The sequence below is a fragment of the Opisthocomus hoazin genome, chromosome 5, assembly GCF_030867145.1.
Source record: "Opisthocomus hoazin isolate bOpiHoa1 chromosome 5, bOpiHoa1.hap1, whole genome shotgun sequence".
Classification (NCBI taxonomy): domain Eukaryota; kingdom Metazoa; phylum Chordata; class Aves; order Opisthocomiformes; family Opisthocomidae; genus Opisthocomus; species Opisthocomus hoazin.
Genome location: NC_134418.1, coordinates 58,633,981 through 58,660,848, shown reverse-complemented (window position 1 = coordinate 58,660,848; position 26,868 = coordinate 58,633,981). Strand labels below are relative to the sequence as shown.

At 42.7% G+C, this 26,868-nt stretch overlaps 1 protein-coding gene and 1 long non-coding RNA gene across 3 annotated transcripts; one reads left to right on the top strand and one right to left on the bottom strand.

The window, feature by feature from the left end:
* Nucleotides 1-605: 605 nt before the first annotated feature.
* On the bottom strand, nt 606-23,385 carry UBE2D3 (ubiquitin conjugating enzyme E2 D3). Of its 2 annotated transcripts, XM_075421439.1 has the most exons (8): nt 23,088-23,385; nt 8,739-8,802; nt 8,622-8,653; nt 6,007-6,084; nt 5,077-5,182; nt 3,636-3,729; nt 3,119-3,168; nt 606-2,098 (listed from the first exon to the last, which is right to left on the bottom strand). In XM_075421439.1, exons 1-7 carry the CDS (start codon nt 23,109-23,111, stop codon nt 3,120-3,122), a joined length of 447 nt encoding a protein of 148 aa, XP_075277554.1. In that variant the 5' UTR covers nt 23,112-23,385; the 3' UTR covers nt 606-2,098; nt 3,119. The 2 variants fall into 2 exon arrangements, with proteins under 2 accessions (XP_075277554.1, XP_075277555.1); XM_075421440.1 differs by lacking the exon at nt 3,119-3,168.
* Nucleotides 23,318-26,864, top strand: LOC142361438 (uncharacterized). Its single transcript, XR_012764046.1, has 4 exons — nt 23,318-23,438; nt 24,790-24,973; nt 26,120-26,239; nt 26,346-26,864. It is a non-coding gene; the product is annotated as an uncharacterized LOC142361438 (long non-coding RNA).
* Nucleotides 26,865-26,868: the final 4 nt, after the last annotated feature.

Genomic DNA, 26,868 nt, shown 5'->3' with positions numbered 1-26,868 from the left:
TGTAAGATTATCAATATAAACTTTTACCTCAGTTGTAATGCTACTGGCAGCTGTATTTTAAGTATATCCAACTTTCTGTCAAAATGGTGTAAGCAAAAATCTTTGGTTAGCAAAGCAGAAATACTGCATGAACTGCAGCTTCACCAACAAATTTCAGAACGTCATTTCAGCGAGGCATGCGCTGTTAAAGAGAGCCCAGGTTTTTACATTTCAAGCCAGCTAGACTTTAAAGTAAGTTCACTCTCATAGTTTAGAACCAGAACAAACCATGTCCAAACTACATATTCAAATTTTTATAAAAATTAAGGTTTAACATTTATTTTACATCTAGCTTTCCACATCCATGTGCGGACAAGGAATCAGAATGTACATAACTATAAGCAGTGCAAAAGTGGTGCCAGTGCGAAGTCACAGATGCACAATAAAGGGATAGTACAAGACTAGAGAAAATGAAGCTATGGATGTTAAGAATGGAGACCAAAAAAATCAAACAAGGAAAAATATGAAGGAAGAGGGCAGGAAGGAGGAGAGCTGGATGTTTAATAATGCCCTTGTTGCTGCAAAGAAACTAATGGCACAAGACAATGTTTCTTGTAGAACAAAAATCCAATAGCAATGAGTCTTTATTCACGTTTAGTCACCTGACATGAGGAAAGTGTCTGTTGCATTAAAATAGTCATCAATGTAAATGGCAGCATGGCTGAACAAGTCCTTTTCAATGGTAACGAACATCCCACATAAAGTCACTTCAACACAGCCTCATGACAATTCCCACATCAAAACAGTACTTTATTTTATATTTTTTTGCCTCATCATTACTCCCACATTAAGATCTTTCAGCTGTCAAGCGTACAAGGTGAAGAAAAAGGTTCTCAGCCAGCAAACGCAGGTGCATCAGGAAGTTATCTCCGCAATACACCACTTCAGGTCTGCTGGGTCCCAAGTCCATCCTTGAACGCTGGGCTCCCAGCACCACGTGTAGCACACCGCTAAGGCTACACTACTCTGTTAGCTTATTAATTCTGCATACATCAGGCCGAACAATGTGTCAACCTGCAACAGACTGAGCATTATAACTGAAAATTGCAAAAGATTCACTCTATAGAACTTTACATCATTATTTGATGTTAAACAATGAGGCAAATCCCAACAGTATATACAAAAACCAGCTTTGCTTTTACAAAAGATTTTGTTTCCCATATTGATTAATCCAGGCAGCTAACTCATTGGTTTATGCAACTTTATTGAAGAAAATAAATCAATTACTAGTAGAGCTATTAGTTGATCACTCATCCATTGACAACTTGCATCATTTATTCAGTGCTATATTAAACAGTGTTTTGGAAGACAGATTAACTAATAGCTCCAAGCCTCCTAACAAAATTTAAATGAATTACAAAAATGTTCTTAGACCCTATTTTGGAATACAAGGGATGTTTGACTTCCAATTTCCATTCTCTGTAAAACAAGAACTGGTCATTCCTTTATTGACATGCATAAGATACATCACATTTTCTGTTCTGCTGATGCTATAGATTCAGTACCAATTCTCCAGACACATCAGTTATGAGCAAAAGCATATAATAAAACCTCAGTTCTCTAACACTGGAAGGTTTGGAACAAGATGGATGTTGCTACAGCAATGTTACTTCTTTGATGGCAGAAAACTGAACATCCATCTCCCCTCCCCCCTTCAGGTGATATCTTCAGTATCTGTTAGAGCAGTGAGGAATGTTTGTTTTTAATCTCATAACCAAGTTAGAATGAAGACATTGGCCACATAATACACATGCTCCATTAAAAAAAATTCTGAATCTTGGGCAATTGTTCTTGTGTAACTACTTTACAGATTCTAAAAGCAGTTATTGTCCAAAGCTGGAAGAACTAAAGTCTTCTCAGATGAGCATGTGCATGAATGGAAGGAGGTAAACAAAAAAAAATAAAAAAGATGAGGTCTGATAGGGGAGCAGCCGGATAAGAAAATCAAAAAAGGAACAGTAATTTAAAGTTTATTCCAGCTATAATGCAGGTTATTCTGACTTTAAGGTAGCATCACATGGCATACTTCTGAGTCCATTCCCGAGATATTCTGTTGTACCTGCAAACAAAAACAGGAATTGAATTGGTGTCAGCATGAAAATGACAATTTCCTAAACAGGCAACGATTAAGTATCACTTTATCCCCATCTCCCTATTCTCACACTAAGAGAAGTCTCTTTCTATGCTAAGATACACTTGAACTGAAAAAACTGAGCAAATCTCTCCCTCGGCTAACTAAGATATTCTCTAATTTCTATGAAGCACTTCAAGACAAGCAGATTTGCTAAAAGTCTGTTGTGAAGAACTACTGAAGGGAAAGGAATAGGGACCACCTGGGTTTGGGAGAAGCAGGGGAGCATTCTGTTTAAATATTGTCCTTAGGCAAAGATTACAGAGTATAACATGCCATAAGTAAAGAGTACTTGGTTAATAATATCATTGGATCCGGAGTGTCAAATTTTCCACTTTAGAGTAAAACAACAGTAAGAATTTCTGCACACTTAGTCTTTTCTTTCCACATGAATATACTGCTCAAACAATTTTTAAAAAGGACATTAAAAGAATACTTAAGTACACTACTTCCACAGTAATTGAGCTGACAATTAGTTTTACTTAACGCCATGCTTGTCAGTAAGAAGTTAATTTTCAACTATACAAGCAGAACACAATCCCCATACATTTTCCTAGTTCATATGTAGAAGACAGACATTGCTGAATAACAGATCATCTAAATTCACTCACGTCTATGCATGAGGTCTCACTACAGGGCATCACTTTCAACAAAATTCTGACTAAATCTGGGTAAATACTTACCAGAACAAGCTGACAAGCTGGCTCAAAACTCAATAATTATTTCATACTATCTTTTTTTTTTGGCCATGCAAGAGCGGTATCTGTGAGAAATAGTGACTAGCCAATACATTTCACACTAACCACAGATCAAGCTGTTAAATATCCAGGTTCAGTAACTGGCGCATCCATTATCTGTTAGTTAATCCAGTGCCTTAGAGCATGCAGCACCCAAGTGCTGACAAGTTTCTATGTTGTTAAATGCACCATAATGTGCAGATATTCTTACCCTACAGCATAGCGTATTTCTCTGTCCACTCTCTTGCTAACCTATTGTACCTAATTGGACAAGTATATTCAGCATTAATATATATATAAACCAAAGTCTACTTCATATAATTCTATCTGTGCAAAATGTTAACACACACAAAAAATTGTTTGAACATGGACAGGAAAAGAGTTATGACTCCTTTTGTCAAGGGAAGCACCAAAATTAAAGGCCAAGCTGCTACCAAAAGAAACCACCAAAATAACAAAGCTATCTTTTCCTCAATATGAAGATCTAACTATATTCTATTTATGCAAGGAAAGAAAAAACTGGGCAATACATACTTTAAAGCACTGCCACCCATGTGAGAAGAAGAGAGTCTGCTTCACCCACAACTTTAAAGATACTAAGCCCTTTGTTTTTACATTATGCACTACCAAGAATAGGTGCTTCTTTGACTCACTCAACACAACTGCTGTCTGACAAAGCACTCTTCACAAAGTTTGTTAAAATATTAGTGTTACGCAACTGTACTTACTTGTCTCTGTCTGTTTTATAGATACGTGCAATCTCTGGCACTAGTGGGTCATCTGGATTTGGATCACATAACAGTGAACAAATGGATAAGAGAACTGCAAAAAACAAAGTCTCAATAGCAAAACAGGAGCAACTGTATCAGAAACAACGGAACACAGATCTTTGCATTAGTACAATGCCGGCACAGGAGAGAACCTAAAAAGCCTTTTCCTGCTGTATGCATAAAATAAATTTGTAACCCACTCTAAATAAAAAGCCCAGAATGACTTCAAAGTTTGTAACAACTATGTGTTGCCTATTTCCCAATACTTACAGCTGCCAGCAAGCATACACTAGAACAGCAGTGTTGTCCCCCCGCACTATGACACAATGTAGCAGCCAACAAAAGCGCATTATTATGTATTCAGATGACCAGCACATTCCATGGTTTTAATCACTCAAACTAGAACTTCTTCAAATCGTTAAAAAAAAAAAAAAAATCACACCAAATTCTTTCTCTGTTGTATGTAAGGTAGCAATAACCTGGTCTGCACTGATAGAACTACGCATATGTTCTAAAATAAAGGAGTAACACTGTGGTAGGCAGCTATGAGGACTTCATCCTCTACTCTCACAACAGCTTTGAAAGAAAAATAATAGTGACAGCATTAAAACATAGGGAATCCACATTTGAATCAAACTCCTCGGACAGACAGGAATTACAAGTTCTATAGACAAAGGAGCACTCTGATGGATCTTTTGAAGCTACATTCACCAGTGGCTTTGACACAAAACAAAATTTAATCATTGCTAAAATATTTGAAAATTAGCTGTTATTTACTATAGTAAAATGAGGAAAATCACAAAGCTTCTCTTGCAGCACAACATCAATTTATCCTGAAATAGAATCAGTAAGTTTAGTTCATGAAGTAATGTAATACAATGCCAGTGCGCAGTGGCAGAAAGCAACATGTATCAGTAACGGTTTTCTTTTATCCATCTACCACGCAGATATGCCAGTAAAACTCTGCATGCATTTCTAGACAGACTCAGTCAAAAAAATATGCAGATTTCATTATTAAAAACTGACTTTAAATTAATGCAAGTGTGTATCTACATGCACAGCTGCAAACAAGCCGTTTCTCACCCTTAGCTCAAACACCCTGCCAGAGGCCTGTTCCAGTCTGAACGCTGGCAGATTTCTCTGGGACCAAGCTAGTAAGCTCTGCTAAGAATACTGAAGCAAGTAAGTGGCCAGGCAAGGCTTTAAACAGCCATGTACCAGAAGGTGTTAGAAAAAACAAATATCCACTAAAAATGCAGGAAGATAACATTATCAAATTAGCAAAACACAGCCTAGAATGAGTAAGGGAAATCAAGAGACAGTAAGAACTCAAGACAATCAACGCTAGAAGCACTATATTCAACACAAGATGGAAACGTTTCTCCTTCACGAAAGTTACCTTTAGAAATAGTTAAAGCAGGAGACCACTGTGATCTTAGAATATCAAGACAAATGCTGCCATTACTGTTAATATTTGGATGATAGATTCTTGTTGTAAATGCAACCTGCAACAGAAAAAAAATATGCAGAGTGTGTTTTGGTCTATGACGGCAATGACGTCAGCCTTTCTTCTCAGTCAAGCTATTAGTCAACGCAATTTACTCCAAAAGAAAAGGATTAAGCAGTTAAACTGCATCAAATTCATGGAAATGCACCCAAGCTGCAACCTCTCAGCTTCCAGTTACCAGGCACTCTGTTTCAGAGAGGGCAAGTATGAGGCTGTGTTTTAACCACAGGTGCCTGCATCACGAAGACACTGAACAGAAGTGGCTGAACCACGGTAACACTGTTATTACAGAGCTAAAGAACTTCAAACATTGTGGTCACTCCAAGTCTGCACTTGCCTATTGACTGACAATTGGAAGAAAACGCTAGCAGCTGAGAAAGCTACCAAAAAAGCATATTTCAAAATTACTGCCAAATTCTAACAGATACCACCTTCACCATTTTAGGCACTCAGCAAGTTGATCCCTATCCATTGTGTCACATTCCTGTAGACCAACCCAAACAGCTACACTGTAATACCTAACAGTCCCCTCAGCAAGAATGCTAAAGCTAATGAGTTTTCCTATCAATTAAGCAAAACAGAAGTAAAACCAAACATCATTCCAACACAATCAGAATTCACATATACAAATTCGCTCCTAAAATATATGCTAGCACACCCATTCTTGTGGTAGTCAGAGGGACCTAGCCATCTAATATACTGTGAGAATGCATGAAAATAAGTGAGAACTTCACAGTATTACAACACAGGTGTTGACAATTTCTGTCCTGTACTAGTTTCTTTGAAGAGCACTAATTTCACAAACGAGAAAGCACTACTTACCTTAGGTGGTTTGAAAGGGTAGTCTGTAGGAAAGTGAATTGTCAAGAAGAATACACCACCCTGATATGGACTGTCATTCTGTCAAGGCAAACAAATAATTCTCCCATTATGATCTTTAGGACTAAATGTCACTGAAGGTGTTGTTTATAAATAAACAAATGGAGAGGAAATTTGTTTAAACAACTGAACTCTTTAATCCACCAATACAACAGAGATGCAGTCAGAATTCAGTAACTACTTCCTACGGTAAGCAATACAGAACAGATACAGGTCACTTTCTGTATGGACCTCTCTGAGCTAACGCTTCATAGAAAACAGCTTCTCTGGCAACCCACTCAGGAAAACTTGACTGAAGTATCCAAATGCCTCTGAGACAGCTCCAAGAAGTAATGTTAACAGAGCTGGGGTCCCGTCAGGTTCAAAATCCTCAAGTTCTGTGTTGGGAGCTCATTTGTTACAACCACCCAAGTTTACAGGCGGCCGTGGACAGCTCTAAGGGCCTCCCATTCCCTCCTAAGTTCTGCCCTTGGCTTAGGCATTGCTGAGCCCTGCAGAAAGCCTATGAATACACAGCTGACTCCTTGTTCCTTGCAAAAAAAAACCCAAACAAAACCAAAACCCCCTGCCAGCACCACCAAACAAACAAAAATAAAATCCATCAAGATTAAAATGAATTCTTCCTCCCTTTCTGTATTAGAAATTCACTGTAATCTAGTATGGAAGAGTATTTTACACTTCCCTGCTCCAAGGCAACAATTATGGGTGTAATTCATTCAGGCGTTAACTACCAGTAGTAAAGCAACGTGGAAGTAAAAAAGCTGACAGTAAGGAGAGAATAAATGGAGTGACTAAATAGGGCTTGCGTAAGTTACTAGTTACCAGGAGAAAGATCAAGGAAGTTTTTACTTGAAACTACAACTAAGTTTCTGAAGAGCTAACAATTTCATTGTTTAACCTTACCTAATTAATCAGGGCTAGCGAAAATGAACTTGAGACAGAGTACACTTCTCAATTATTTGTCAATTAAATTTTCATATTAATTGCAAGAACATTTCACCAATATAAAGAAATAACTACATCTCACTTAGTTCAATACCAGAAAATTAGATTCTGCAACACAAGACAAGGTACTCAAACCTGAAAACATGCAGGTTATACTCTAACCCAACCTTTGCTGAACACCTAGCAATCAAGCTGCCACCTCTTGTCAACAGATACTACGTGAGGCCTCGAGGAGCCAGAAAGCAACCCTGTTACCGCGTATATTCTGGAAATGTATTTTAGCAATTACAGAAACCCCTCTTAGAATGTGTTAAACCAATGCAAACTCTCTTAACATCTATCTAAGAAAATCACAGCCTGTATAATATCCTGTTGCAGAGGTGGAAGGCCAGATGATTGGTTCTACAATCCTCATCTGCTATTAAAGGCACTAAGCAACACCACAGTATCACTAGAACTACTAACACCACACTTCCGTCAGGATACTGCCCAATCTGGAAACAGGAATGCAGACCTTCTGACACTACAAAAACCATTCGGGGAAAAAGGAGCTGTACATTATTACATCAGAAGAGGAAGATAAACATCACAATCCCGATCTACATTCAACTGATACTTAATACCTTATGACCATGCAGACACCAGCCACATAAAATCTTACTCAGTGTAGTGCAGAACATTCTTTGCCATTTAAGAACAAATACAGCTATTAAACAACTTTATCTTTTTTGAGGCACCTAGTTACAATCAATGACGACCAGGGCTTTGGAATAGAGAGCCACTTTTCCAGTCAGGTGAACCTCTAATAAGCACATTTTCCGTAGCGATCTCCTCAAACCACACTTGTAGCTATACATAAAGTCAGCGTAATTCAGCATCACCGATATTCAGTTCCTACTCTGTAGCCTCACCAGAAGCATCATGTTGTGGCTGCAGGTCTATTGGCATCCAATATCTGTCTGAAGTTACAGAAGGTTTTGTTTTCTAAATATACATAACCAGCCCTGAGAACTCCAGATGTCAAGTATTTGCAGGTTATGTTTTCAGTAAAGACAAACATTTGCCTTCTCTAACAAGGCAAAAGTCACACTCAGGTTTCAGATGCTTATGGAATATCTAGCATAGACTTTTTTCCTCCAGTCGTAACTGGAACCTCACATGTCAGTGACTTTTTCCCTTCTATTCCTAAAAGAATTAAACATCTCAGTACAGGACACTAGACCAAATAAAGATTCCCTCTTCTGTTCCAAGATCCACACAAAAGCATCCCAACTAACTCCTGACACTGGGACCAGCTCCTAGTAGAAAGTTCTTGCCAGATTCAAGGTTTAGAAAACATTAAATGCATACAAAGTTTCTACATATTAATTGACAATGCGTAACATTGCTCTAGGGATCCTTTCAGCTGAAATACCTGTCCTCATACCAGATTCCAGCAATAAAATAATCATCATCAGACTTTTTTTTTCCCCCCTCCTTCATTTTGTTACTGTGAGGGCTACTACTTCTAGAACTAAAGCCTGATAAGGGGAGTTAAAACAAAAAACCCCACAGTTTCCTCCTGAGTAAGAACTACTAGTTTAATATTACATCACAAGAATTAGAATACTTACAGGTCCCATAATTGTGGCTTGCCAATGAAACACTACAAAAGAAAAACTCCGCATTATTATCTATGCATGATATGCTTTGAGTTAGCAGAGCAAAATATAAAACATAAGATTACTTACTGTCATCTCCAACGGGACCTGCTGAACACTGTGCTGGAGGATCACGGGCTAAGTCACTAAGTTCCTTTAGGAAAAAAAAAGAACAAAAAAAAAAAAAAAACAAAACAAAACCTGTTCAGAGAAGGAACACTAACGAACTCTATCATTTTCACTTCATTTCCAGCAAAAACCGTTCACAGTTTTTCCATATAAAAGCACAAAAGAATGTGCGGTAACCACCAGTAGAACCAATAGTTCAACACCAAAAACGTCTTCATAAAAGACAATGACCACTAACACCGGCTACGAAGGTAAACAGCTGCAATGACCATGCTTTTTCAAGTAAATATCACTACTGTAAAGACACTCCGGGCTGAAGCAGGGAGAGAAAGGTGAGCAGGACACAGAACCTAAAGTGGGCAAAAGTCTAACCACGTTCTGATCAGGACTGTCAAGGATTCAGTCTTAGCTAGAGAAGCCTGAAGTGGGAAGAGAGAAAGCTGCTGGTGAGTCTCCCAAGAAACAGAAAGCACTATGTATGTAACATCTGATATTAAAACTCAGAACAGAAAGAAAAAATAACCCAACACAGAAACTCAGTTTCATTTTGCCCACTACCTGCAGCAGATATATATCTTGCATAGTTTAAAGTAGACATTAAAATTAAAGAGGCTGACAAGCTTCGGAAACAGGCAAAATATCTGTATTTTTTATGTTCATCTTCACATTTAAGACAATTATGCCTTTAAAATTCTGAATAACTGAGCTGGACAAACATTTCCCTCCCTTCCCCATGAAAACAGTAACTTCAGATGGAGGATTCCTTGTGTAATATCAAGAACGCTGCGATTAATCAAAGAAGCTCAGCATTAATTTGTTTAAATGCTCCACAAGTTACTTGTTTGGACAGTGTCTTTTATACTCTCAGCTGAAGTATGTAACAGATACTTTCCCTCTTCCCTGCTCTCTTTTGAATCTAAAAACAGCTTCGGGAGCTTCTATAAACCTGCACTTTTCAAGGCATCTGAACATCATGAGAAACAGGAAACCTTCAGTCCCTCTCCCATCTATTAACACTCACACACAAGTTATTTTGCTACAAGTCTATACAAGCCATTAAAACAAGAACTTGCCATTACTTTGTCAGACATTAAGAAATCCAGGCATACCTATTATGCCAGAAACACACACATATTTGGACCGGACAGCTAACTGTTTTGTATACATCAGGGAAAGTCCTGATGTATATCCCTTGTAAGTTTCACAAATTCTGCACCTGCTAAACCTTTAGTAAGTGTAAGCCAACACAAAATTAGGAAAAAAAGAAGCTGAACACCTTATTCTTTGGTAAGAGCATAGCTCCTGCACACACAGAAAGACTAACACTACTTCACCAAGTAGAAGTCCATACATTAAAAAAACCCCAAAACAAAGCCCACACCAAAAAAACTCCCTCCCACAAACCCAAGAAAACTTAGTCCCACATCTCCCCTTCCTACATGTGCTAATTTTGATGAATTTTCCAATTAACCAGATTTCAGTTTTGCACTGGAATCACGCTGTTCTGTGAAACAGAATTGTATCAGTTTTGATAAGCAATGGCACAATGAAGTTAATATTGCAGATCATTTCACTGCTGCTGTTATTTAGAAGGGTGGACAACAGCTCTTTCCAGATCATCACAATAAACCCATTTACAGTGCACTTCTCTACACTCCCCAGTTTTCACTGGGGGTCCCTGTGACAGACTTATTTCTGCCCTGAAATAGCACTTATTAGGTTCATATGTTTTTCAGTACCCTCCAGAAAAAATTGCAGTTAGATTTATATTATCCATGTAAAGGCAAACAAGAAGTGTAGAAGAACCTTCAGAGAGAAGGCTTTTTAAAAACTATCACAGGGACTAATAACTATGAAAAGGCTCTTCATGCAGTTTATGAAAATTATAAAAATGAGTAGCAAGGACAAGAAAGATCAGCATAAAGTGGACTGTCAGAGGTACGTGCATAAGACGAGAGCTCTTCAAATGGTACTGCTACTCTCAGAGAAACAAGAAATCAGTACTCAGGATAAAAATAAGGTATTTTAACACAGCAGAAAAAATAGAGTATATCAATAATTCAACTAGGGAAAGCACATACAAGTAGGATTGCAAATGTAAGACAAGTACTAAATGTAATAAGTCCTGGTGGAAAATTTGCGCAAAAACCCCCTTCAGTAATACTAAGCGTAATTTACACGCTGAAACACATGAGCTTTAATACTGCAGTCTCCAGTCGTTTCAAAATACAAGTCCATACAGAGTTACCCCTTTTAACCACTTCAACTGTTCTAGAGCACAAACAAGCAGTGATTTTCATAAGCTAAAGGACCAAAGTTTTCTCTAGCCCAAAACACTTCAGTTAAAAAAAAAAAAAAAAAAACAACCAAAACCAAAAAAACCAACCAAAACCATAACACAGGAATTCGAGTAAACAAAGCAGTTCAAAATACAGATCAGGTTAGGAACACATGCTACATCACTTAGCATTTCAACCACAGAGCAGGTAATTCACCCACCAAATTCAGAGGGGAAGAAAAAAAAGCTGAGGTAGCACACATTCTTGTATTTGCTTCTCCTGGGTACTATGGTCAGAAGAGTAAAGTTTGTAGTAAAGCTGTTTGCTTCAGCAGAGCGTGAAGCGTTGTGGAAGAGCTGGGGCGAACCCGACGCACTGACAAGCTTTGCCTGCTCAGAGTCCCGCCGGGCCGACCTTGCCTCCCTGTCCAGAGTGCAGCCCTGCACACCTACCCGGAACGAGGGAGGCTTCTGGCAACAAGGGAGCAGAAAGTTCTCTAAAAAGTGCCTCCTGCTGAAAGCTACAACTCTGCCGAATCCAACAGGCAAACTGGAATAACTGGAAACTGAACAAGCGGGGGCACATGGGCTGTGACATTTGGAGCACAGCTGAAGCATTTCATTCAAGGAAAGGGAGGAGCTTTTTTTTTTTTTTAAAAGCTTCCCACTCAGCAGCAGAAACACAAAGTGACCTTCCTTCTCAGCTTAGCAATCAATTATTCTATAACAGCAAAAAATATTTAATCTGAAAAATATTTCTGACAGCATAAGTAAGCCAATCCATGAGCCAATCCAATTTAATTATTTTTTTTTAAATCAGCTCATAATTGTTCCCCTGCTTTGCCCCATTTCCCACCAAGAAGGTAAAGAACACATTAAGTTTCATGTTACAAAGCAGAGTTTAACTAGTATTTTAGAACTAAAAAAATGTTCCCAAGCATTGCTCTGTAAAATGTCTACGTATAAGGGCTTCACGCTTCTAACATTCCTTCTGCTGCAGGACTTACTACCTTCGACTTTGCTTCTTTTTGTTTACATTGTTTCAGTAGTGCTCTCCTTGGTCAAGAGGAGAGCACCAAGCTACACCGCAATCTTTCTTAAAAATCCCCAAAGGAGAACCCACATTTTCCTGGACTCAGCTGCTATAGTTTTTCACTTTACAGGCAGCTTAAGGGAAAAAAAAAAAGTTTCCCAATAAGCAAATTCCATATACTTTACATTAAAACAATAAGTCAAATTTGGTCCAGAGTGATGTGTGACATGCCTATCGGAAAGGATTAGTCTTGAATTACAACCATGACTAGTAGCTTCTGGCACTGCCAGAGGTTTCCGGTGTAGCTCCAGCGTATCACCATTTCTGTGTCCCAGTTTCCAAATATAAAGTTGTGACAGTTCCTACCTCTCCACAGGGATGATTAGTCACTTAGCATTTTACAGATTTAAACACTGTTTAAGGAGCAAGAGCCAGTGCTACTGTTGGAGGACAACGCAATGTAGCCTATACGAGAAGCAATACATCTACAATTTTGCAACAGTTTTGAAAAACTGAGAGATAACTGGAAACACAGCAACAGTACCCATCCCTGCAACAGACCCACCTGCTTTAACACAAATGCAGCACCACTGCCTTCTGCCAGTTTCACATTAAGTCTGTAGCAAGATGCAGTTTTATAGGCCCCATTCTCAATATTCTCTCTCTGCCCTTTCTCTATAAATTCATCAAGCAGCTAACCAAAAAGTAAGCTACTATTTTCAAGAAAAAAATGCTTATAAAAGCTAACTAATCTGCTTGTTTTGCACAAATATAATCTAAACTAACATAGAAAATACGGCTTATGCTTCAAGCGACGACCCAAAACATTGACATATGAGTTAATCCAGGACTACGATCCTACTATAAACCACAAAAGTGTCCTTATTTTTTTGACAGAAAAGCTGCTAAAAAACCCTCAAACAACTCTTCTTTACCAGCTATTTAAAAGATCATGGAAGTCATTTAAAGGATGAAGAAAATTTAAAGAGTGACAAAGAATACCTCATCCAAATACAGGTAAGCAAGACAGTGAAGAAAACACTTCAGGGAAATAGTTGCTTTCCTCACAGAATTTCAGGTCTTGGCATATTCAGAAAGAAATGTCAGTCTGACACCTACCAAGCTACCTTCTTGCAAGGTACCAAGTAGAGCAGCATCAGCAGCGGCTCCTTTTCTTCCCCTTTGTCAGAATTCATACTCCCTGTGGCACAACTGCTACATTTTTCTAGTTTAAGCTGGAAATAGCCAGAGCTTATTTTTAATGATAGAAGCAGCTGACTTAAATACAGAGTGGCAGAAGACCACTCCCACCAGTGTGACAGAAGATCACCCATTTTCCTTCACAGGCATAAACTCACAGTTAAGATTTAATATTGATTTGTAACACAATTATTTGTTAAAATAATATGTTGACGCTTTCTGGTTTGTAGTCAAGAAAGCATAATAGAAAAAGTGGGGTCAATTTGCTTTAAGTTCCCAGAGAATAACTTGTTCTACGTTGGCGGGCATGAAAGGTGATACGCAGTTATACCAGAAGTTCAAATAAAAAAAAAAAAAAAAAAGAAAAAGAACACTTAAGCCAAACAAAAAAAAAAAAATCAACATTTATTAATTTGAGTGCTTGTGTAACGTTGTCTGTGTCAAACAGGATATTTCACTCTTAAGCATCCAAAAATTCATCACTGCATTAGTCTTACTCAGTCACTCACAGCTGAAAACAGCTTTAAAAAAGCAGGAAGGATTGGAAGCAGCTATAAAGGGAGGGGAAGAACATTTAAGCCTGTTTGAAGATTAAGAAGTGTCAACCAGCAAAGAACTACTGCCTCATCCCACACACCTGCATTTGCAACATTCGTTTCAGCATGAAAATTAATTACCCCTGGAAGCAGAAAATAACAGTTTGGAAGAACACTGAACATGGACTTCGAAGCTGAATAAGCAAGCAATGGCACAATACACATCACAAGACAAGTGTAACCAGCAGAAAATTATCAGTTTCAAACAAGCCGGCCTTTTGGCTAACACTTAATAAATGGAAAAAACCCAATGTATAATGACAGTGCATAATACAGAAAGATGTAGGTTCCTCTTGTTAAAGAAAAGACATCAGAGCACATATGCAAAGAAAGCACAAGAAGAACAGCCACAGAAAACAGTGAGGGCCAAAGAGCACAGTTTGTAAGAAACCCAAAACCTTACCAGGAACGTAAGTTGTGATTGCCCCTATCTTGACTATTCTGCTTGTTCTATTTTTCACGGTTCTCCTTTCTCAAGCCTACAGCACTATATTTCTCAGACTACACACTGTATATTGTTTTTACAATGTCCAGCAACAATATCGTAATGGTATAGTAAAAGATAGAAATACTCATGTTTTAAGCCTCACACTCAAGGAACCAAACGCCAAACTGCTGTGCAACTGTAATTAAGTCACTTTGTGTGCTTGGACTGCGATACAAACTACTCGGATGACTACACGCTATCTTTTCAAAGAACCTACCTTTCTCAGTAGACCAGCCCTTTGTGAATGAGACTATTGTCTACAGTTCTTCTCATCTGTTCTGAAATTTGGAAGGTGTACAACGCAGGTAATGGTTTTCAGCACAACTCAGAGCTACCGCAGCCGAACTGGCTCTCCATTGTACTCCAACCTTTTGCAGAGCTGACCTTTAGCTGGACAGATCTGACTGGAAAAGGAGCTCAGTTACCAGCTTTGCTTCTCTGGTCACTCACTAAAGGCATTCAGAACAAACTTAGAAAAAAGGTGGCAACTACACACCTGTAAGTTGTGCTTAGAACTCAAAGGTATGGCTTGTTTCCCCTGACCTAACCAAAACCCACCGCAGCTGTCTTACGGTGAAGAAAATCTGACTGCTTCACACACGTCAATTCTGAGGTATTACAACAATTCATTCCCTGAAAATAAGAGAGCTATTAAAGCACATGCTCAGTGTAGGATCAGGGCTGCGTACGTTGACTGCAGTACGTTGAAGGGAAAAGTGTGAAGTGAAGCACTGGTTAATCACCTATCCATTCACTGATAACCGGGTATTTTAATTCTGGCATATCCAAGCTTTTGAACACCAGACCCTGAAACTTCGCATACTTTTCACTTGGGAGGTTTTTCCTGCAGGAACCATGCTGATCTTTGGTTCTGTAACGCCAGACTACAATGCAGACCTCAAAGAAGGTGGCAAGTAGTGTAAACGGGCCACAAAAGAAGCAGCAAGATTCACCTAGCTACATTAAACAGAACGACCAGGAGACAAAGGGACAGATTAAATTCAATATAGACAAATGCGAAGCGAAGCACTTGGAAAAAAGTTTGTATTCAAAGTAAGGCACTCTGGCCTGATGGTACCACTCAGGAATGGGATTTTGGCACTGTGGTAGACAATTTCACACAAACGTTAGCTTAACCCTCTCCTTAGATGCTGGGGTTTGGCAGCGTTACGGGAGGGCCTTCCAACACGGGGCACTGCAGCTTGTCGAGGACGCAGTAACATGCGGCACAGCCTCAGCCACCAGCGCTCCACACATCAACCAGAAGCAGCATCTGCACGTGCACTGCCCTGGACTCGATGCCACAGATGGCTCCTAGAGTCTGCCAAGCCTACGCAGACAACAACTTTGGGGACTGGTAGTCTACAGGACAAGGTTTTGTAGAAATCACAAGCAGCCTTAACTGGGTACTTCACCTAGGGAAGTCTACACTTTGTGAATAAAGGTACAAGAATCCTCCACATTCTCAAGGAAATCCATGGAAAGGTGGATTGTGTAACAGAAAGTTATCCAACTAATATTCTAACAAGTAACACCACATCTGTAATCAGTGTGGTGAATTCATTGTTTAGACGTAGTCCGATATATTATTCTAAAATTTAATTAACCTAATGAACTCTGAAAATCAGCTCTCCTTTCAAAAAGCTGTCTTGACTTTTACCAGTCCATGTTTTGTACAAATCCAAAGAAAAAGCTATTGCAATATAGGGGTATATTCTATGAACACAGCTATGTGGGGATGATTACACTAACTCATGTATGGCTGTACCATCACCCTATCATATTATGCTACTGCGTGTAACTACCCTTCATAATGGTTCTGTGTTTTGAACAGCTAATGGTAGAGATGTAAAGCTAAGGGCCGGTCTATAGGACTAGGTAAAGTTACACATGGAATCAGCTCACACTGAGTCAACAGAGCATTAAAAAAAAAGAAAATCAAAACCTGTTTCTGGAGCGCAGCTGCTCTTACAGTTGAATTCCACCTCAGCTATCTAGAAAACACTGATGTCTACAAGGGTCTTTAAAAAGCTCAAAAAAAAGGGGGGAGCGGGGGGGGGGGGGGATGAAGGGAAAACTGTTTAAAAGCACATTTATGAACAGACTGCAACCTGAATTCGGGGAATGGAAGAGGGCCATTGCTCATCTGGTAAATCATCATTCAGGAGATTCTCCTACATTATTTAAGGCAAGAAGAAATTAAAACTAAGGCTAAAAGGAAAAACAAAAGTTTTCAGTTATCTGATGTAGAGAATTATCTGGCATTATTACTGAAACAGGCCAGCAAAGGTTGGGAAATACTGCCTTGGAGCAGGACATTCACATTTACTAGATACCTAAAAGAGCTCTTGGAAGAGTTCACAGAATTGATGAGCACCTGGCCAACCTAACTCCAGGTTACAGAGGAAGCTCTCTATAAAGTCAACACAATCCTCCTGCCCTCCATCAGGAAGACCTCAAGCACTTCAGCATCTGCACTCAGTTCAGCTTGCAACTCTGGTGTCCAGATGCCTGTGGAAAGGATTAAACATTTGTCTCCTCCTTTTTTTTACTGGGCCCTAACATTTGCAAAGCATTCAGCAATCCTCCCATCTCGCCTTCTTAAAACCAGAATAAAAGACCATCACAATTACACTGGAAAAAACTGCAGGAGATCTTGATGATGTCTAGCACATCACACATCTCAAAGGGACGAGGTTCAGAACAAAGGCTTCCTTTACACAAAATTTTAATACTGAAGTTTACTGTTGCTAAGAAGGCTCTGGACAATGTTTAAATAACATACACAAAAAAATTCCCTCTATCTATTTCGCTTTCAGTCCTGAATCCTGCAATGCTCTATTTGGCTCATTTTTCAGTATTAAACCTTGCCTACATCCAAGTGTTTTATGAAGAGCTGCCAAAGGCATAAACGCCAATTTAAACGGATGAATGTAACTTTAACTGGTTTGGTGGTGTTTTTTTTTTGCAAGGCTTCCCCAACACAACCTACCGCATTTAACATATCAGGTAAGTACCACAGAAAAAGCCCCCTGAACAGAACATTTTTCTTTTTAAAAAAAGCTGCAGTACTTCCCATTTTAGAATTTGAGGTATTAAATTTAGATTCAAGAAGTTTACAGAACTGTCCAGCATGTGCAACTCTACACAATTTTAAGACCCTTCTGATAAAGCCAACAAAAGCAACTGCATACTGGCAGGTTACTACATCACATCAGTCACAGGGGAAAATGCATGCCTGTAACTCAGTCTTTTCAACGTAAGCTACAGCATCTTAGCCTAACTAAGCCTAACTTAAACTATCAACAAAAGTCAGCTTACATTGAGATATCAGACCTAATGCTGAAGTGCAAACCACACGTTCCCATCTGCCAGCTCTGATGCACAGAGCAGGAACCCATACAAGAACAGAGGGCAGACAGTTAAAGTGGCAAAACCTTAATACCTGCAACAGAAAGATTTATTGGAGATCACACACCAATGCCCTAATCTGAACTACACAAAAGCTCTACCCTTTTCCACTCCTCCTTACCAGCTGTCACTTGATGTCTCAAGACAAGGTTAAGAACCTCCATCCTCTCTCTCCTTCAACAATTCAACCCAGGGGGTGCATCAAAAAACATCCGCGGGTAGGGGATAATGCCAGGCTAGAGGTGGCCTCCACGAGGAACAGAGATGCCTTTGGCAAGAGGCAGTTTACTGCTCTGTATTCAACAGCTGCTACTTACAGCTGTTTACATCCTTCCCCCCCTCCTTCACCCATGAATGTGTGAGCGCAAAGACAGGCACGAGTGCTTTGGAGCTGGTTACAGACTGGGGAGGCAGTTGAAGGGAGCTCATTCTGTGGAGTTCTACATCAGCTCTTCTGTAGAAGAAACTCACACAGGGAATAATAGCAAAAGCACTGGCTTACTTTCAAAAGCTGATCTTTAGAAGCTGGAATGATCGTAAAGAAAATGTTGGCTGGACAACCTTTTTGCTCTGTACATTATCCCACCCAAACCCTTAACATACTGGAGAACTCTGTCTTTAAGGTATGCAAGAAGTACCTATCTAATGGAATATTGATCCCTGCAGCTCTGCACATTACCTAAGTGAAATTACGATCCCCTTCTCCCCCCATTCCAACACACACATTCAAAGATCTATGCTAACTGGGAACTTGTTTCACAAGCACAGTGCCCAATTAACAGGAGAAATCTTTTAAGTTACTGCAGTCCAAGCTTTCTAGCAAAGGAAGTATCAACTTCCCTCTCATAAAAAATGACCAGTTCTTAAAACATGTCCAAGACCTTAATAGTAAATGCTGGACTTGAATACACGTATCAAACCTACCCAATTAAGAAGCATTATTTCCATTTTAATGATATTCCTTTCACAGTATAAATGTCATTTCTGACTATTCATATAAGCTAAATCTTAAACAGAATGTAAGGGATGACAGCTTTCAACTGACGCTGAATAATTTTATTCCTACTTTTAAAAAACACCGAAGTTCTTTGATACCAATGCTTCCCAAACTCCATTACCAAAACCTCACGATTTAAAATCAACCACTGCCTTCTGACTCAACATGACCCTTCTAACCACCGAGTGCCACAGTTCTACTGTGTTACCTACTCAAGGCAGGACTGAAGTCTATCCCTGGATACTCAAAATAGTTGAAGTGAATTAACTAAAGTAAAAAAAGGCAATTTAATACATAGAGAGCATTCACAAAGGTTTAGAGCATTTTAAGTAAGCTTGTATCAACTACATTTCATTATCTAATTAATCTTAACTTTCAGAGCCCCTGGACAGACAAATCCAGACTTATTTCAAAGCGTAAGATCAATCATGTAACTTCAAGTTATTCAACTATTTTGAGTAAGCCAGCAAACTAAATCCAAGACTGCCAGCAAAAATATTGTAAATTTCATCCAGAGAAGAAAACTTGATTCCAAACAGCTTCTCCTAGTCAAGCCAATTTTTAAAAATCTCATACTAAGTTCAAAAGAAGAGAGTAGCAGTTTAAAACAAAAGTAATAAGCAGGCTTTGTAACACTAACTGAATCACCCCTACAAAACCTACAACTTTGGTTAAACTTATGCAGATCTCCATGCTGGCTTCATTGCTGCATATTACATTCAATCTCTGAAAAATATTACAGGTATCTCCAGGGTTAGCAGCATTTCTTATTGTGAACATTTGGAGGAGTGGGGTTAAAGTTGCAATTAATTATACATCTAGGAATAGTGCTGGAGGCTATAGCCTTGAGGAAAATAGTCATTTAGACTCCACCACTGGCAATGGAAGCCTTCTATCTGTACTTAAGTAGCAACAAACGGTTTTGCCACCCTCAGCTTTCAGCTTCCAGGATGCCAACTCCACTTACAATTTTCTAATAAAATACTCCAACGTAACGATGCTGGCTTGTGCTATGCTTTACCAAACGGACATAAGACACAGCAGGCACAAGTTTTCTTAAGAATTTCACAGACAAGACATTTCATGCATACATCTCCTGTATTAATTCTATTTTTAGCCTACCAAGATCACTACTTCGGCCTTCCATACTACCTCGCTTCAATGGATGTGTATAGCAGTGATAAAATGGATATATATCAATGATGTAACATTCCCAAGTTTTCTCAATTTTACACATTCCCACTTCCCTACTCCTACATAAATGTTTCCCTACTACCAGGTCATCACCATTTGCACCGGAAGCGCCAACATGCTGCAGCAATTACAGGATGTTCGTTAAACAGGTACCACTTAACACTTCAGACCAAGACAACATGCCACAAGCACGTATCAAGCATTTAGATACAAGCTCATAAATCAACATGAACTTGTCGAAAACTGGAGGGGGGAGAGGGAATTCAGGAAAAACGTCATCCTCAGGAAAGGAGTAGTTAAAATTAAGATGTAGGTTCACATTACTCCACGGCAAAAGCACGTGCTTGTTACAGTAAAACAACTGCGACTCTTGTGCAAAGCAAGCCGTATCAATAAAAACAGTTTTGCCAATCGAATGCAGTCTACCCTCAGGGCAGATGGCGCAGATGCGATGATGAGTTCCAGCACAACACAATCTTTCTGGGACTGGCTATGTACCTGGCAACTACCTCAGTTTGGAAAGCACTTTATAAAGGGTGTTCCAGAAGTAGAGAACCCAACACATAACACATGAATACTCATGTGTTTTCATTTCCAAGTCCAAAACAGAACTTGCCAGCTACGTTTTCAGTAGGGGTTTTTGTATTCTGAAGGTGTAACACACTTCGGATTAAATTTACACACACTAACACAGTCTGAAAGTCTGATCTCACCCCTATAATAAAGTATTTTATTTTGCTGGATACGTCCAAGTCCACAAAGAGAGAGTCAGCCAAACAGACTGAAAATACCTTTGCTGGTGCATCTGGGATGTCATCCGCTGCGGGAGACAATGAATTCCAGCCCTGACAGGTAATATCACAAGTCAGACTAAATCAGCTATACGTGATTACAATGTTCTGAGGTCCTGGTCTCTCTTTAGCCTGTTCTGATCTAGTGCCAACAACATACTACAAGGAAGCAGAGAGTTTCAAGGTCTGATCTACGACCTTACGACTGGAAGACAGGGGATTCCAGCCCACCAGTGACAGTGCCATTCTCTGGCTTTACCAGTAGGCCAGATGAAAATCTAAATTCACAACCACCTTACTACAAAATTGGCCCTGCTATTTTTGGATTTCAGCCTCAATCCCAGTAAACATTCGTACTGGAAACCATGCTTGGGAAAAAAAGCAACTTGCAAGCAACAGTTTCAGTGTAGCGAAACATCGCTTTCCAGGTTGGCAAATACAAAATCAAAACTGTAAACCCTAAGTGAATTTGGAAGTGTACCTTGTAGCACGGTGTGACTAAATTGATTAAAGACAGAACCTCAAAAAAAACCAAACAACAAAGAAACAAAAAACAAAAGAACCCTAACCCAACCATCTCACCAATCCTAAACTCCAGCACTGGGCAAAGGAAGAAGCTTGCTACTACACAGTGCCATGGATCGTAAGGACCAATACAGGGCAAGAGACTGCATACAACAGGCCAAAACCTTGAAGTCAGAGAGGTGACTTGTTGACTCCACAGTCACGCCGAATCATTTTCAGCTTCTGAACACTAGGTTACTATGTAAGTGGGGGTTCGCCTCGGTTTATATTTGACAATAAATTCTTACCTGCAGTGCCTGAACGTGTTTCATAAGCATGAGTTGATGACAAAGCACACCAGGACTATCCTAGCTGTGTTTCAACTCAAGTGATACCATCCACAAACACAGGAAAACAAGTTGTGATGGCAATTCAAAAAGAACTGTTTTAAAACTCTTGTGAGAGCGTAGCTGCAATTTGAAGACAATTAATTTCACCAGCACTAATCCGGAACAGATTTCAAATTTTCAGGGACAACAGAACTACCAGTAAAAAACCATACACAACCTCATTTTGATTAAAATTTGCCCACAAGCACTGCCAAAGAGACGTGAAATTACAGCCAGGCTAATAGGTGGCAAACTTCACACGCCGTCTATGAAAGGGGTTTTGTGTGCCGAAGCTCAGTCCGCCGATCCCAGGACGTGCTGACTTTCTGCCATCTTGGCAGGCTACGAGATGACCAAGAAACTCCTCTCCGCTCTCGATACGTAAACGCTCCACGTCGCCCGCGTAGGAGCGCAGGGATCGACAGCGACTTCCCGGTACCGCCACGGCGCTCCCGACCCCGTCCCACCCGCCCCCACGCCCCACAGCTGCCCCGGCCTCCTCACCCGGGAGAGCTTAGAAAGAAGGGAAAAATAAAGAAAGAAAGAAAGAGAGGGGAAAAAAAAAAGGGAAAATAAACGAACACCCTCACCCCCCGCCTTTCATCACCTCGGCATTTTTTCCGAGTTAGCCGCGAAGTTACTCCACCCGGCTCCGATTGTGCAACGGGGGGGCGGCGGCGGCGCGGTGCGCGCTCCCGCCCGGCGGTCCCCGGACGGCGGGAGGGCCCAGCCGGCCCCCCGAGGGGGGTGGGGGGGGAGGACGGCACCGCGGCAGCTGCTCCGGAGCCGGCGGCAGCGCGGACGTGCGTGTGTGCGTGTGTCATGTTATTGCAGAAAGCGAGGGATCCCGGAAAGAGCCCGAACTAGGCGAACCCGCCGCCATCTTACAATGCGGGAAAGAAGTTGCACGCCAGAGGGGAGAGGCCGGCCCGGGAGGCCGGCTGCCCGCCCCGGGGAGGGCGGCGATCGCACCGAAAGCTCCCCCCCGGCACACACACACCGGCGCCATCCGGGCCGGCCGGCGGCGGAGGGGCAGCGGCGGCGACACGACGGCCGCGCCGGGGCGGCTCCGGCTGGCGCTGACATTCGAGCGTCCCCGGGAGCTGCCGCTCCCCGCCCGTCAGAGCGGCGCCGCCCGCGCCCCGGCCCCAACCGAGCCCCCCGCCCCGGAGCCCCGGCCGACCTCCGAGGCCCCGGGCCTAGGTCCGGGAAGAGCCGCCTCACCGCCCCGGCCGGGCCGCGGCCTCGCCGGAAGGAGCCGGCCGCCGCCCGGCCTCGCTCCGCCGGCCTCCCTCCTCCCCGCCGAGCCCGGCCGGCGCGGCCCTCTCCGCCCGGGGCGGGGGCGAGGGGGGAAGGAAAGCATAAAAATAAAAAACGACCGGAGCGGGGACGGGCGGGGGGGCGGGCGGAGGAGGAGCCGCGGCGCTCACCTTGTTGATGCGTTTCAGCGCCATTGTGTGCGAGTGCCGCCGCCGCCGGGCCCGTCTGCGCGCCGCGGTGACTCCGCGCTCCGCTCGCACCGAGGGGGGGCCGGGAGGGAGGGAGCAAGCGAGGAGGAGGAGGGGGAGGAAGGCGGAGAGGGGGGAGGGGGCAGCTGCGCTTCTTCCTCCGGAAACAGCCGGGGGGGGCGCCCGACCGGAGCGCGGCGGCCGCCCAGAGCCCTGCCTGCCTGCGGGCAGCGGGGCCGTGCGCCGGGGAGGCTGCCGGGGGAGCGCTCCGCCCGCCGCGCCGCGCCGCTTCGCCGCCTCCCGTCACCGCCGGACGGAGGAAGAGTGTGTGGGGTAGGGGCGGGGGGAAGCCGAGAGGCGCGGCCCGCCCGAGAGAAAGGCCGAGACAGCCCCGCACCGCCGCTGGCCGGGCCCAGATGCGGCGGGAGGGCGAGGCGGGGAGGGGCGGGGCGAGAGACACGGCCGGCGCCAGCGCCCCGCCCCGAGGGCGATGAGGAAAAGGGGCGGGACAAGGGCCGCGGGGCTCAGGCGCTGCGCGTGCGTGCTGTGGCCCCGCCCCGCTGAAGCCGGGGGACGATCTCGCGAGCGGCCGCGCCGGCTCGCGGGGAGGGAGGTGCTGGAGCTGCCCGCGGGCTCACTGGCCAGGCCAGACCAGACCAGGCCAGGGCAGGGCAGGGCAGCGCCCCGCGGTGCCGCCGCACCGCTTCCCGCCGGCCCCGCCCGAGCAGCGCTGCCCGGCAGTGGCGCGGCGGGCGCAGGCCCGCGGCGGCGCGCACCGCTGACGACAAACCCCCGCCCGGCCGCCGCCCTCCCGCGAAATGGCGGCGGTGGCCGGGTCTACATCTGTGCGCTGACGCGGCGGCGCGGTATCCCTCCGCGCGTTCACCGACCCTCCCAGCTGTCTTGTCACCGGCGGACCGGCATCGCCCGCCCCCATGCTCGGCCGCCGTTCCCTCGTCCGGCCGGGTGCCCTGTGGCTGCGTGGCGGGCGGCCGGGCCGGGGCCATCGGATGGCGTCGTAACTGGCGGCGGTCGGTTCCGCGACGCTTCCAGCTCCGGGGGAGCTGCTCCTCCTGCGCCGCGCCGGTCGGCCGGCGGCTCCGGGCTGGGCTCCGTTTGGCCGCGGTGACACGCGAGCCCTGCCGCCGGGAAGGAGCAGCGGGGCCGGGCGGGCAGGCTGCCCGGGGTACGAGGGCCTGCGTCCCGCCAGCGGACACGGCGTTCGCTGCCCGGGGAGCGCGGGTACCCGATTAGCTAAACCCATTGCTGGCCTTCGTGATGGTGCCGTTACCGCACTGCTGCCGGTTTTCTTGCTATCTAATATGCTCATAATTACTTCTCTGGAGAAGGCGGCATATTCGAAAACCTGATGGTGTAACGGAGTTTTCAGTTTGAAGCTTGAGAACAGCCAGCGGTGAATGAAGGGAGCAATGCTCTTTTTTTATTTTAAAAATGGTACTGTAGTAGGACTGCCGTAGTTTTTTAGCATTCGTGTCATGTACGGGCTAGAGAAAAAAGAATGCCTTGGAAAGTCCAGTTACCTTTCAGCGATCGCCTAAACCATTCCCAGCAGCTTCCTTGCATGGTCTTCATTTTCTGTTTATTATTTTAATTGTACTCAACAGCATGTTCAGGAAGTGTAGTCCCAAACTGTTTCATTAATGTTCTTACCATCTTCATCAAGGATGTTGCTGAAAACCACCTTGCTGCTGTTCCTTGCCTGCTTTGGATTACGGGTGCTGTTCAGCTGCTCCAAATCACCAGCGTGTCTGTCTGTCTGTCCATCACAGACATCTTCCTCTGCCTTGTAAACTGCTTACAGACCTCCTGAACTTTTCCGTTACTGTTTGTCATCTCGGGAGATTTAGGTACTTAACAGTATTCTAGTTCTACATTTTTAATTATTATTTGAGATTAATGATCTCTAGTATCACCTTATATTAAGAGTTTTGATCTGGCTTGCGATTCACATTTTGTTGTATAACGAAAGGAATGAAGAACGGCACAAACGTACTGCTGACAGTGCGTATTTTCATAATTTTCCCTGCTAATTTAAGACAACTGGAATTGTTAATCTGGTAAATTCAAGTTTTGTTTGCCTGCCTTTCAACAGTTCCATGTTAAAATCAATAACTCTATCAGCATTTGACCCCAAATAGAATTCAAAATGTATTGGATAGTTCTTGTTTGCAGCCATTACTCAGGAACAGGTTTGCGTATTTTGTTTTAGTATACCTGTTTAGATAAATGCTTTATTACACTCACGGGTCATCTTTTTTTAAACAAATACATCAATTTAAATACACTTGGGAAAAAGAATAAAAAATAATGACTTGTGTAGGAATGAAAACCAAGATGCGTGCTCACAGTCCTGTGGCCATTTCTGCAAGTCACAGCACACAGTCCTGCTTGGAGAGCGTTACACTTCTCACCGTCATCTTTTTTTCCTCACACGATTTTAGCTCACAATTTATTTTCCCCTCAGCATCTGGAAATAAATGGGTTTTTTTACTTCAGTAGGAATACTCGGGCAGGTAAGGCCACGTAACCTTAATATATTGATGTGCCATACAAACAGTTTCTCACCTTTACCATACGCAGCAGGTGTACTATAATGCTGCTTGCACAGATGCCTCCTGTAGCGACAAGAGGCACAGATGATGGTTACTGAATATGGGCGTTGTAACTTGTGGAACTGCCCAGTCTGTTTGGGTTTGCTTCATTTTAATTTGGTTTTTGAAGCTGATCCTCAGAAGTGGGTGAAAGGCGGTATTACCATGTCTAATCCTTGTACGGTAGGGGAGTTGGATTAGATTTTCAGAGGTTTATTATGAAAAATAGCTCCGTAGATGTGGCACGGCAATAAACAGTTTGCACAAAAATACTGAGAAGAGACCAGCTCGCTTGAACTCCATCTTTGAACTTTGTTTGCTTTTTCAAGTATGGCATTGGAGAGCCCTGTGCAGCCAAGTGGGCAATACCCTTCAAAGGCTGAATTTGCCACTCTGTTTCAGGTGCTTTGTGGTGGTCTAGCAGCGCAAATATGAATAGAGATTGCCTTGATACGTTGTTGTAGTGCTTCCCCTCAGCATAGAGGGGACTGGAGGGAAAAGCAGCCCAGCCTTAGTTTAAAGGTTAGTGTCGCTTGCTTGCACATCAGTGTCGTTTTTTCACTTCTGCTTTCCTGAGACTAGCCATTTTTACCTTTTGAGCATGCTATTCTACCTGTCTTCAAAACAGATGGAGCAACTGAGCACCCTGGACACCAAGCAGCATTCCACACAGGATGCTTCATGTATCTGAGAGGAAAGGGGGAAACAAAATGCCAAATGTTTCCAAAAAGATCTTCCTTTCTAAGAAAGAAAGAAAACACTACTTCAACAAAAAGCAAGACATTCTTCTTATTAGTCCATCTGGTACATCATTAGTAGTTCCTGTCTGAAGGAGACGAAACACAACAGCTTCTGCTGCTGGAAAACAAAGCACTAAGAAGATGAACACACCAGCTTCTCCCTGTTTGCATGTACTACCAGGCCTCAATTTTCTCTTCAGTGTCCTGTCCAACTTGTTTTTCCTTTAATTATCATAAAGCAAGCTTGCAGTCAAATCCCTCTTTAATCTGAGCAAAACTCACCTTATCAGGGACCCTTGTGATTCAGTGGAGACCACAAAGAATAAGATCACAGAAGAAAGCTGATGAAATAAGATTGTTCCATCGGCTTTTTTTAACACAACAAATAAAAAGGCTGCATTTGCCAACCCC